Source organism: Chiloscyllium plagiosum, unplaced genomic scaffold, assembly GCF_037043375.1.
Source record: "Chiloscyllium plagiosum isolate Xiang-an unplaced genomic scaffold, Cpla_swu_hap1 HiC_scaffold_27, whole genome shotgun sequence".
In the NCBI taxonomy this organism is placed as follows: domain Eukaryota; kingdom Metazoa; phylum Chordata; class Chondrichthyes; order Orectolobiformes; family Hemiscylliidae; genus Chiloscyllium; species Chiloscyllium plagiosum.
The window spans coordinates 64,675,722-64,689,241 of NW_028270165.1; the positions used below are offsets into that span (position 1 = coordinate 64,675,722).

The window sequence follows — 13,520 nt, forward strand, 5'->3', positions numbered from 1 at the left end:
AGCACTGCTGCCTCACAGCGCCAGAAACCCGGGTTTAATTCCCGCCTCAGGAAACTGTCTGAGTGGAGTTTGCACATTCTCCCCGTTTCTGCGTGAGTTTCCTCCGGGTGCTCTGGTTTCCTCTCACAGTCCAAAGATATGCAGTATAGGTGAATTAGCCATGTTAAATTGCCTGTAGTGTTAGGTGAAGGGGTAAATGTAGGGGAATGAGTGTGGGTGGGTTGCTCTTCAGAGGGTCGGTGTGGACTTGTTGGGCCGAAGGGCCTGTTTCCACACTCTAAGAAATCTAATCTAATCAGGAATCTAATTACAGTTTCTTAACCCAAAAGTACAGTTGACACACGTGCACAAATTATACTTTTAATGGTAAGGTCCTGGGGATTGTTGCCAAACAATGAGACCTCGGTGTGCAGACTCGAAGTGCATCGAAAATGGAGGCATGGAGAGTCAGTGCAGTGAAGAAGGTGATTGGTACTCTTACATTAATTGATCCGTGCCACTGAATACAAGAGTTCGAAAGTCATGCTGTGGCTGTACATTGGTTGGCCACTTTTGGACTTATGTGTATCATTCTGGCCACCCTTTTAGAAGAACAATGCTGGGAAACTTGAAAGAATTCAGAAAAGATTTGCAGTGATGTTACCAGAGTTGGAAGGATTGACTTTTTGGGAGAAGATAAACAGACTGGGGCGTTTTTCCCTGGATGGTCAGAGGCTGAAGGGAGACCTGACAGAAGTTTATTATATCAGGAGGGGCATGCATAAGTTGAATAGTCAAGGCATTGTCCCCAGGATAGTGAAATCCGAATCTGGAGGGCAGAGGTTAAAAGTAAGGCGAAAAGATTTCTAATGGAACTGAGGGACAAGGTTTGTCACAAAAGAGGTTGTACGTATGAAATATCTTGACAGTGAGGTGTTGGAGGATAGCAGAGTTACAACATTTAAAAGTCATCTGGATTTGTGAATAAATAGGAAGGGTTTAGAGATATGTGTGCGGAATGTTGTCAAATAGGAGTGGATTAATTTAGAATACGTGATTGACATGGAGGAGTTGGACTGAAGGGTTTGTTTCTGTGCTGGACATCTCTAGGACTCCATTACTTGAAATGACCGCATTTCTTTCAATTAGTAGAGCTTTTTATCTTCTCTGAGAAACTTTTGATCTTGTGCAGCATTGCAGAAACTGAAAGCGCAGTTTGAATTTTGTAGATAATGCACGAGAGATGGATTCCATACAAAACAAATGTCTTGAGATGTTTCACATGCGAAGTCGCCGCACTGGAATTATATAATATTTTGGGAGTCGTTGTGCGTTATGTATCTCGGGATGGTGATGAGACCCTGAAGGAACGCTTTCATGCTCATTGAAATGTCTAGGCAATGGCTTCTTGGTGAATGTGTGTAAAGTACTCATCTCGAATTACAACCGGGGACATTGCAACAACATTGGAATGCTGTGCGGAAGATATAAGCAACTGTGTGACTTGTGATCAATCAGAAAAGCAGTTTGCAAGCAGTGAGCTCAGGGAAGGTCTCCTCTCGTGTCAGGTCCAGCGCACAAGTTGTCAAAAATCCCATTGTGCAGAATAAATTACAAACAGCTGTTATGCTGTTGACGTGTTGGAAGCTTCACTTTTCCTCTATAAAGATCATAAAATGGTTCGTTAGAAGTTGAAGACAGTGTTTTAAGGGCGAACAAGTTTATTCTCAAACTGCAAGAAGCATGATTTAGACCAGAGCAGAAAACTGTGTGCAGTTAAGGAATCCACATCAGAGGATGCATTTGACAGTCATGGAGACAATGCAGGGGGAAACGTATGAGAGATTTTCTTGAGATGAACAACATTTAGCTATGAAGACAACTTGGCCAGATTTGGATTCATTTCCTTTGAACAGAGGCGAATGAGTATGGGCGGGATTGAGGTGTATAATAAGCAACAAGAAATCTTTCCCCTATGTTATGCAATTGCTTACCATGTGGCATAGAGTTAAGGTGATGGACAGAAGGTTCAGAGGGACCTGAGGATACTCTTTTTCATCCACTTGGGGCAGCGGAGTAGTCTGGAACTCACTGCTTGTAAGTTTGGTAGAGGCAGAAACGTTAGTGAAATCTAAGATATATTTAGATGTGCACTTGTGATGCGAAGGAGTTAAGGACGAACCCAAGTGCTGGGAAATGAGCATAAAATATTTAGGAGCTTGTTTTTGACAGAAGCAGAATTGGTGGGCCGAAGGTTCTTTCTCTGTGCTGAAGACTTCTTAAATCTGTGATTCTGTGAATTAGTTCTGGACCTTTGTATCTAAGTACACGTGATAATAACCTGAAATGACTTTTCGCCCCCTTTCAGTATTTACACTTTTACAACACTCAAAGTGCTATTGCTGTCATGCTAATATATATGTTGTCTTTCAGTTATATTCTCGTAAGGTATAGTATTCTCATGTGCGCTGATGAATGAAAGCTGAGACGGTATTTATATTGGACGAACGTACTGTTATGTGCACTATAAAATAGGGTGAGCATTAGACAAAGTAACGCATGGACAGACATAAACGGAGTGGCAGGAAGAGAAAGCACAAATGCAACTGTTTGCAAAATATTTCACAGAATATTCAATATAGAAAGGGAAACTGAACCTGGCAGTACCAGGTGCAATAAGATATTTTGAAACATTCATGTGCTGTACATTCTTGCTAAAAGGTTACACTTGATCTAACAGTTTTGTAAGAAATTATGTTTAAGCACAATAAATACTTCTCGTGAGAACATTTAAAACGCTCTTTCCTGTATCTATGTACTATGTTGCCCTGAGTGATGAAGGGAATGTGCATTGAATGTGTAATTGTTTCACAGAGCACTTTCAGGTAAGGCTGTCAGATGGTGGAAGCCCTTGTGCTGGTCGAGTGGAGATTTACTACAATGGAATATGGGGCTCAGTTTGTGATGATTCATGGGATGTGGTAGACGCTAAAGTCGTTTGTAAACAACTGGGTTGTGGAAAAGCACTGGATATGACACCCCCTTCCTCCTCTGGACCGGGCTCAGGCCACATTTGGTGGAAAGATGTGAAGTGTTTTGGAAACGAATCATTTCTCTGGGAATGTCCTTCAGTACCATTGGGTCACCAAGACGACTGTTCTCATAAAGAGGATGTGAGAATTATGTGCTCGGGTGAGGCCATTCTTTAATGCTATTAGTTTGCTCGAATGTTGCAAGTGAGACGTCATGCTGACGTATGTTCACTGAATTCGAAGGAATGTAGAGCAGCGGCAGTAATTTAAAGAAACGATCTCTGACACTTACATGTACACAAAAAGTGAAAGAACAATTCGTTTCTCTAATCTAACTTGCTTTTCTGTCAGTTTTTTCATCTTCTATTGATACAAGACGCGTTTGTCATGAAAAGTGTCATTTTTGATCTGTTGTCACTACTCCAAGTGGATGCCAATATTGTCCTGATTGTCAGAAAGGGTTTACTAAAACTTAATTCCAAATTTATGATCTTTACTTTTGTATCGGGCCACCAGTAATATGAGACCTGTTCGTGTGTCTATCGAACTATTTGTGACTCGAAAATGAAGGGAGTTTTTTTTCTTTGTGTTTCCGAGCAGACTTCACTGTATCAGACACAGCTCCTGTACAATTGTATCTGACCTGTACTGCCTGTTTATTACTGTGCACTTGCGTTTTTCATGATTTTTCAGAACAGTAAAAATATTCCGTAATTTGCTTCCAACTGAGCAGTTTGAAACTTCCCTGGTGATACAAAATTAAAATTGATTGCATATATATCTATATATATGTATATAATTGAACAGCCATGATATCAGAACCAGTTCCAGTGGACCGTCACTTCTGCAAAGTGGACAATTTACTTTTAACACAGGCTTTCTGTTTTCTGTCAGTTTCTGCTTCTCGACCATTTCGGGTTCTCAAACAGTTCGCCAGATTCTAGTCGTGTCTTGGTCAAGTCCTTCTCAACTCCATGCACGATACACATTTGGCTCATTCCTTTTTTCATTGCAATATGTGTCATGAAGAAAACTGAACACAACGGTCCGCGGATGCTGCGAATTTAAAACAAAAAGGAAAATTTCTGGAAAATCTCATATGTCTCGCAGCATCCGTCGAGACAAAGAGACAACGTTTCATGTCCAGTGACGCCTCCTCTATTCAGAATACGCGTTACTGGACCTGAAGATTTGTCTGTGCTTTCTCTCTTCACAGATTCTGTTGAGTTTCTCCAGCAATTCCCTTTGTTCATATCATGCATCCTGCTCGTTTCGGCAATCACAGGACACACCAGCGATATGAACAATCTAACAATCTGGATATCTGTTATTGTTTGAACAGAACACAAGGAGCTGCGGCTGGTGAATGGAAAGCATCGCTGTGAGGGAAGAGTAGAGGTGTTCTACAATGGGACCTGGGGAACAGTGTGTTCAGACACTTTGGATCCACACGTTGCCAAAGTGATTTGTAAACAGCTTCACTGTGGTGAGTTCCAGAATGTTGAATACGACGCTCAATCATTCGGAGCAGGAACGGGAACTATTTGGCTCGATGAGATGGAGTGTCTGTCACACGAGTCGACACTGTGGCAATGTCACACAGATCCGTGGGGTCAACACGACTGTCAACACCGGGAAGATGCTGGTGTAGTTTGTTCAGGTAACATGACAAGCCTTCTCAATGTTCGGGTGTCATTTCAAACATGAATTTCCAATAGACTGAGCATCTTTCTCCTTCCAACAGAGAGCAATGTGACAAAGGAGCAGACCCTCAGTTCAACTTACTGCCATCAACAATTAGGTGCGTCTTCGTTCTCTATGTGCGAATTCTTGGAGATTCTGCTTTGTACTGCATTCAATAATAATCAGTTCTGTACCACAGATACGCAAGACAGTGTGCACTTGCATGGAGGAAGCAGCAACTGTTCTGGAAGAGTGGAAATCATGTGCGATAAACGCTGGGGAACGTTGTGTGGCAATTCCTGGGATATAACTGATGCTAATGTTGTCTGCAGAGAGCTGGGATGTGGCTTCGCTCTATCAGCCCGAGATGAGGCCGCTCTCTCCCAGGAGAAAGATGTTATCTGGCAGAATGATGTGAAGTGTAAGGGAAGAGAATTCTCTCTGTTGGACTGTCTCTCCGCAGCTCCAGCTAAAAGCAAGTGTAACCACAAGGAAATTGCCAGTGTAAAGTGTTCTGGTAAGATTGATGCTGACTGACGTGCGCCATTAATGTTAAAAATCTGGGCAACTATTTGATTTCCTAAGTTACATTGCCCTTCATAATTATTCGTACTTTCTGTTCCACAGGATCCGAGTTGGTGACGGCCTCACCTTTACCTCCACCTGCGGGTATTTATGACTGATATTATTATTAGTATTTGTGTTCGCGTTACTTTCCTGAAAAGTGACATTGATGCTGTTGGCATTTTCACGATTTGGAAGCTAGTGTCATTGTTTCCTTAATGATGATTATTTACAATTTTCCATGGCAGACCTTAACTGTGCTAAACCCGTTTGTACTCCCTCCTTTAAGGGCAGGAAAGTCTGTCTATTTCCATGCCTGTTGTCGTCTGTTCATCTTTGGGAGTCTTGTTAATCTGTGAGTTAATCGCATTACTGGTGGTCATGCAGAGAAAATTGCAAATGAAAGGTAAGCATCATATCTACCAACTGAGATAACACTGCGTCACTTTCACTGTTGCATACGTTCTCGGGGCTGTACGTTTTTATTGCACTTTTCGAGCATTTGACTGAGATGGTCACGATTGTGCGGCACTTCTTGGCTGTCTGTTTTCTTCGAGGGACTTTGCCAAATGAAGCGCGAAGTTTTAATAAACACTCAGATAAATGCATCAAAACTGTAAATAGCAGTTAAAAGAATATTCGAACTGTGTGAAGTATGCATCAATATATTTGGAGAGAAACTGAATTAACGTATAATGTGAAGTTGCTACAGTCATCATTGGGAAAGAAATATAATGACTGCACTTTCTTATCTTTCAGTTAACATATACATGACATTCCAGAGCAGGTCAATGATGGCAGCAATATTTCTCCGTTTCATTGAGTTATTTGCAGACTGCCTCTAAATATTTCTTCATTAGTTACTATTATTTATGGTTCTTGAGTGTCTGGGTGCTGCTACCACAACCCAAGATCATTGAGAGGATTAAGGGTCCTTTTAAGGGAACTTCCAGTTAGGCAACAATTGGCTTCCCTTGACTGAGCAAATGATACTTCTATACTTTGCACAATAATTTAAAAGCGTTTGCTTGGGGACCATTTTCCACGAGTTAGCAATGAAAATCAACACTAATAACAATCATTTTCTATCCTTTCACATGCTCTTAATTTTCCTTTCCATATAGCCAGAAAAACTAGGCACTTAGTCTATCACGATCAATGTCATCAAGGTTCACCTTATTTCATTCGTCTCACGTTTTGGTTTTTAACTAATTGTCATAATTATGCAATTGTTTAATGAAAGTAGTCCAATTCTAACAACATTATTATCAATCTTGTTTGTTAGGACCACGGTATGTTGAACATTAATTTGTAATCTCCTTAATGGTATCAAGTTTTTTTAAAAAATATAGGTTATTAGCATTTTCGTTTTTTCATTGCATTAAAGAGTTTCATTTTCTGCACTCAACATCTTCACTCACATGCACCATTGCGAGCTGAGAATTTTCTTGAATAGATATTTGAATCAGCAAAATTAGAACAAAATACCCAAATTTATACCAACAAGAACATCTCCCTCTTTCTGTTTAACATACTAGGTTCGGGAACTGATGTGACATGGAAATTAATCATGGCCTGTTCACTTGTTTTTCCAATATGTTCTCCCTTCAGCGATCAGTTAACGTTGTGTGAAGATTCTAATCTACAGCATTGTGCGAACTCGTTCTTCTCTCCCCTGGTTCTTCAGATATAAACACCTTGTTTCTGCGAGTGTTCAGCTACAAATGCTGACCAGTCTATTGTTTATTCAACAGAACTTAACCTTGGTGGCACAGGCTCACGCCTTGGTTTGTACCAAGGAATTTATGAAGAAATTGAGAATATTCCCCCTGGAAAGAGGACGGATCACAAACATGGACCAGGTATATATTTCCTATTGTATAGTGAATCATGACTGGATAAGTATAGCTTCCATTTAATTTGCAGTCTTCCATGATCAATGACTGAATGAACATGATTAATAATTAAAACACAGTCGTCGTGAGTGGGAAGCTATCTCATTAACTGTGTCTCTGTCCGCATTTCGTGAGATGAAGAATTTCAATATGATAATTCCCACTGGCCTACATTCCTGATAGATTATTTCTGGCATGTATTTGAAAATGCAAACAGAACTATCAATTTCACTTCTACCCTGGTTCCACTCTGACCCCTTCAGATGGGTGGACAACTAATCAATTCGTCATTGATTTTAAAATAATATAACTTTTGCAGTAAGTATGGATTACACAGCACCAAAGAGCGGAAGCAAAATTGAGGAATCAATGTATAAACAAATATGATGAATCACAGAAGATGAGTGGTGCTGAAAGTGTGCATATGACTCTGAAACTTTGCAGGTGTTCAGATACAGTGTAAATGAATGGAAAGAAAATGTCTGGTAGATGATAAATGTTAAATTATCCATTTTGGTTGGAATAAAATTAGAAATGACTATTATTTGAACGGACATGGCCTGAAAAGTACAGATAGCAGATTTAGGACCAAATTGAGGAGGAACATTTTCACCCACAGGATTGAGAATTTATGGAATTCCCTGCCTCATCAGATGTTTTTAGAACTGGGGTGAATAATGTTTTGAACGTTAAAATCGTGAGTAAGTCGAACTGAAGCCACGAAAAGGTCAGTTATGATCTTATTGAACGGCGGAACTGGCTGGAACGGTCAGATGGAGTACTCCTGCTCTTAGTTCTTTTATCATATTCCTTCCCGCAGTGGGTTCACTTGACATTATTCCAGATATTTATACAGGCACGATTAAAGAACAATACTTTCTGTTGTCACCCTACAATTAATAACATAAAACCTTCAACTACAGTTCATAAGTCTACGACATACAGGATCAGGATTAGATCATTTGGCTCATCGAGTCTATTCTGCCATTCAATAAGGGCTGATGTGGTTCTCAACCACTTTGATTTGCCTTCTCCTTGGATGTTTTTATCCCCTTATTAACCAATAACCTTTGTATTTCTGTTTTAAATACACACTGATTGGCCTCAATAGCCATCTGTGTTCCATAGATTCGCAAGCCTCTGGTTGAAGAATATTTGCCTCATTCTAAATCTTATTGGTCATGGCTTCTCTTGGAATTCGAGTTTGAAAATAACTCTCCATTTTTATTTTTAGTAATTTATGCTTCCATTGACTCACTCAATCGCATTGAATACTACACCAGCCACAACTTGACCGACAATAATCCCGGATCTGAAAATCTTGAGGTGAAATCCAACAGCATTCCAGGTGTGTATAGCATCACTTTCTGTCAATTAATTTTCGTCCTACACCCTCTAAGCTGTCCAAAACTTAACGATTGCAACCCTCACAAGGTAGTGTGACCACTGGAATGTTGGTTAAAGAGAAAATCGCTGTTTTGATACCACATGATCATGGGCATGATCTGTCCGGCTGTCTTGTTGCTCACAGAGATTATAGAGCCTATGACCTCTACTTGTAATGTTCAAAGAGATGTGCGTTCGATGTCGTTGCTTTCAGGAACTGCACTCACACCCAATCCCGAAGAAGAATACGTCTCCTTAAGCTGAACATTACAAAAACAACCAGGTTATCATTCTAATCGCATTTTTACAGCACACCTTGGCCCACAGCCTTGTATGTCTTGACATTGCAAGTGCATCACTGAATACTTTTTTGAGCGTGTTTTGCCTCTCTCACCCTTCCTGGCAGAGAGTCGTAGATTTCCTGTTTACTTCTCCTATCACTTCTCTGAAATGTATGGCCTTTGGTCATTGATCTCTCCACCATAGAGAGATGTTCCTTCTTGTCTTCCCCAACTACAGTCGTCATCATTTCATGACTCATCGCAGGCATGCCAGCGACTCTGCATGCTCAGCTCCAAGTCAATCAATTGCAAGATAGATACAGCGGTAGGTCTCTCAGCCCTTCGTAACTCTTCCTCCTTTCAATGAGATAATTCCACACTATAGTGTGGCCTAAATCCAGCTCCCTGCCTTTGAAGCATGTCCATAAATACCTTTGATCAACAATAATCTCGGCCACATATAAAATTAAGAATTGATCAGACATGCGCTAATTTTTGGGAAATATATTTCCAAACCCTGTACAGCTTTATCCTTTCTTGACATCTTCTCTGAACGGTCTGGCATTAATTCTGTGTATAACACCTCGAGCTAAAATAGTCTAATCAGTTGAAGTAGTTTACTTTATGTTGCCTATCTTATCCGGGTTATTATTTTGAATAATTCAATCAGATAACATTTCACCTTCTCATTTCCAGAGAAAGCAATCCTAATTTGCACCAACTCTGCTCATTCCGTAACTTCAGAATTTTGACCTAACTCTTCTGGTCTCAGTTTCCAGCACTTGCCTTATCTGATACATTCGTCTCGTTTTCTAGTTATCGTTGTTGTGTATTTCAATTTGTATCAGTGATGCTCATCTTTCTCTCCAGGTCGAATTCGTGGTGAGTATGACGATGTTGAGACTGAAGATGCAGACTGTCATGATGGAAAGTTACAATTGGACAGTGATCCTGATGAACCCCTCACACTTACAGATGATGACAGTGGTCTTTGTTCACTCGGTGAGTTGAATAACAGATACTCACATCTTTAACCACCTTTCTGTGCATTCACACTGCCATAATTCCTTTCCATTCCATGATAATATTATATTTGCTGAAAATCCAAGAACAACGTCCAAACCTGTGCCTCATTTCCACACCTTGTCACTGAGAAAGCAATGTATTATTGGAGAACGATTTTTATTTCAATAGCATGAAGAACCGTCTTTAAAAAATGAATTCGATGCTATTCATTATACACTGCGTTTTGTCAGTTCTTCGAATCGCTGATCTTCACCCAATTTTGTAATTACAAATCTATAAAATTGCTGTTTCAATGCGTCATCAACTGGCTGTATGGAGAATATGAAAGATGGGGTTTTATGTGCTCAACAGTTTGAATGATTTAGTTCTTGTAGCTCACAGGGAATACAGAGCCTCGGACCTTTACTTGTAATGTGCAAAGAGATGTGCGTTTGATGTGGCTGTTTTCAGGAGCTGCACTCACACCCATTCCCGAAGAAGAATACGTCTCCTTAAGCTGAACATTAAAAATGCCAATAACTCACGGTTGCCTTTGAAACCCAGACTAGCTGATCAGCTGCTTAACCATTTTAGTGTTTCGAATGGCATTTTGGAAAAGAAAAACTGCTCCAATGTTCCTTGTATTCCCAGTTATCCGCTTTCATTATTCTTCACCTTCTCTCCTTTTTCACAGAGAGTTGTTTAATTACTGTTGTGAGAACCCTCCTGTAACATGTAACAGTCACCACACTAACAACCAAGCTCCTGTGTTTCTTTGAAGAAGGGTCACTGGGCCTGTAACTTTAACTTTGATGTGCTCCAAACATGTGTCCAGACATGCTGGGTTTTTTCAAGCAATTCCCGTTGTTTGTTTCTGTTTACGAATGGGCAAATGAGCTTCCCTGCACTGCATGATTCGATAGAACTATGATACAGCCGTTGCCATGTTACCTCTGTTGTCCAATCAGAAAATACATCTGACTTCCCCTGATAACTCGCATATCGGTGGCGCCTTCACTGTTGACATACACTGGATGTGCGATCCAAACTTTTACAACGTTCGCATCAAACCCATAATTGCGACGTTTCCCTCTGAGTTCCAATGTTTCTGATGCAGAGGAAAGAATGGGATGCCTTGGCTTTCAGCAAAATTCTGAAATATCTTGAGCACTATGTAATGTTGAAAATCATCATGGAAAACTTGACATTTATTTTTGAGTTAAACATTGAATACTTTCGTGAGGATTGTTTAAATTAATGAAGAAAGCATTTTATTGTTTCACAGAGATCTATTAAATTGTTTTAGGAGTGCGAAAGAAACCATAGATATTTGTTTATCTTGCAATTTCAATCAACATCTCACCTGCAAAATCGTGCATGGCCAATGATATACTTTTGAACATTTCATAACTACTATCATTTAGGATATTGCCCAGCCAATATTCGCACAAACCAGAGGCGATGATCATTATATAATATTTTGAGTGAACTTGTTGATTGTAGAATAAATATTGGCCCAGTGATCACTTGCTGCACATATCTCTCTAATCTTCAGAGTAATTTCCAGGCTGTCGTTTGCATCAGCTAAACACACAGATAGATAAACATGTCAATGTGACTTCCAAATATGGCCCGTCATCAGTCTGACCTTGCTGAGGCAGAATTAGTCTTGTCCCTACTCTATGGAGTGAGAGTTTCAGCTAGGGATTGGTAGATTCATGTGCTGTGAATCGAGCCAGAGGCGACTTGAATGCGTGGACTCAAATTATTTTCTTTATCATTTCAGGTAGAGTTTAGAAGCGATTTCAACATGGGACGTCCTAATATTGCGAGAAGTCGCCGACTATCGTTTTGAATCTCCAAAATATTTTTCTCAATATAAGCTGCAACTGGTTGTAATTCAGCAGCATGTACTTTGGCATTGAAATGTATATATTTGCATATATATACATTTGAAATATATCTGAAAAATTGCATGTTGTGTGTTTTAATGAGTTAAAAGTGGGTATAAACCGTCTGCATCGAAGTTATTTTTTATGTGTGCATACATTATGTAATTCATTTCTCAGTGTGGATTTTTGAAGTCACAATAGTGGACGATGGTCCTGTGGCCTGTCAATGAGGTATTGAGGAAATTCCATGTGAAATTGCTTTGCTTTCTCATACCGAATGAAGGAGGCTTTTCAACTTGTCAAGCCAAAGAATTCTATGAAGTGCTGTTTTGCTGTTTATTGAATGAAATGTTCTGTCCATGAACTGGGAATATTTCTGAAAGTGATGTGCAAAATGTAGGACACAATTCATCAATAAAAATGCAGTGATTGCAAGTTTGTTTTGGGATTCTGAGTCCGTTTGTTGATGTCAGTGCCGAGTGTATGTGTGTGAGTGTCAGTGAGTAAGTGAGAGTGGTTGTAATTAGCTGTGCTTGTGCAACTGCATCTCTGAATATGAGAATATTTGTGCTTCGGCCAGTACGTTGGAAAGCCGATTGCAGGAGGGAAGTACACAGGAAATGGAAGGGAACTTGGAAAATTAACATACAGAAGGATCGTGGCTTACAATCTGCTTTTGTGTAAAGGTAGCAACGCAGGTGGGTAAGGTAAGCAAGGAGGCACATGACAAGGTTTCCTGCATTAGTCGGAAAATACGTGGTATAATTTTTATGCAGTCAGGTTGTGTGTTGTCGAACTTTAATTCGGCCACCTTTGGAAGATGACACACAGTTCTGGCTGCCACTCCACCGAAGTGACATGGAGGCTTTGTTGAAGCTACCACTGAAAGAACAGCGTGCAGGTGTGGGACACTGCAAAGGGTGTGATGCATGCTCTGTTTGGAGGGGCATGCTTGGCGTGGATCGCCAAAGTTGCGAAGGTGACAAAGTTGTGGAAGCGCAATTTTGTCGCGGGGTAGGGGTGGGGGCGAGGTGTTAATTTTGAACGGGCAGAAAGGAGGAAACTTCGGAAGGCTATGAATTGAGGCACGGCATGTGTGAGAGTGAGAAATGTGTAGGGTGATATTTTAAGGCATAAACAAGCAGGGAGTGGTGGGTGAGAAAGACAGAACTGAAATGTAGAGACATAGATAAAAAAAAGAGAACACATCCAGAGACGATATCTGTGACTGTGTCTCTGTGCAGTAGAGTCTCTTTATTATAGATGTTGAATCTGTTGAAATAGGGTTAAACCATTCCACACTTTCTCTCAGTCATCCCTTTTGTTCAAAGTGATATAACACTGATGGCCATGTTGATGCGAGTTTCCATATGTGTGTCTTTGCATTTTGTTGTGTTTGTACCAGTGTATCTGCACCTGCCTGCAATGAGATACACTTTATCCGGGAGGGAAGTTTGAATGAAACAATAAACTAAAAAATGCGAGAGTAAAAGGCTTGGAAGTTCTCTCTCTTCCTCTCTCTACCCCCTCCGCCAACCCCGTCCTCTTCTTGCATTCCAAGTGAGACAATGCCAACCCATACCAGTCCATAAGTGGCAGGTATTTTTTCTTGGATAAAGCAGTCAAGCCTGTGAATTTCCCAGGTTACAATGATACTTTATTCTTCAAGGAGAAAGTGAGGACTGCAGATGCTGCAGATCAGAGCTGAAAATGTGTTGCAGGAAAAGCGCAGCAGGTCAGGCAGCATCCGAGGAGCAGGAGAATCGACGTTTCAGGCATGAGCCCTTCTTCAGGAATCATTCT

At 40.4% G+C, this 13,520-nt stretch overlaps 1 protein-coding gene across 1 annotated transcript in view; it reads left to right on the forward strand.

The window, feature by feature from the left end:
• LOC122545632 (scavenger receptor cysteine-rich type 1 protein M130-like) overlaps positions 1 to 11,947 on the forward strand; it is a 78,883-nt gene extending 66,936 nt beyond the window's left edge. Inside the window, exons 15-23 of the mRNA XM_087975332.1 lie at positions 2,854 to 3,171; positions 4,354 to 4,694; positions 4,881 to 5,211; positions 5,322 to 5,363; positions 5,548 to 5,664; positions 7,013 to 7,120; positions 8,388 to 8,501; positions 9,691 to 9,822; positions 11,895 to 11,947. Of these exons, the coding sequence (XP_087831458.1) occupies positions 2,854 to 3,171; positions 4,354 to 4,694; positions 4,881 to 5,211; positions 5,322 to 5,363; positions 5,548 to 5,664; positions 7,013 to 7,120; positions 8,388 to 8,501; positions 9,691 to 9,822; positions 11,895 to 11,947 (1,556 nt within the window). The remainder of the gene's footprint in view (positions 1 to 2,853; positions 3,172 to 4,353; positions 4,695 to 4,880; positions 5,212 to 5,321; positions 5,364 to 5,547; positions 5,665 to 7,012; positions 7,121 to 8,387; positions 8,502 to 9,690; positions 9,823 to 11,894) is intronic.
• The last annotated feature ends 1,573 nt before the right edge of the window (positions 11,948 to 13,520 follow it).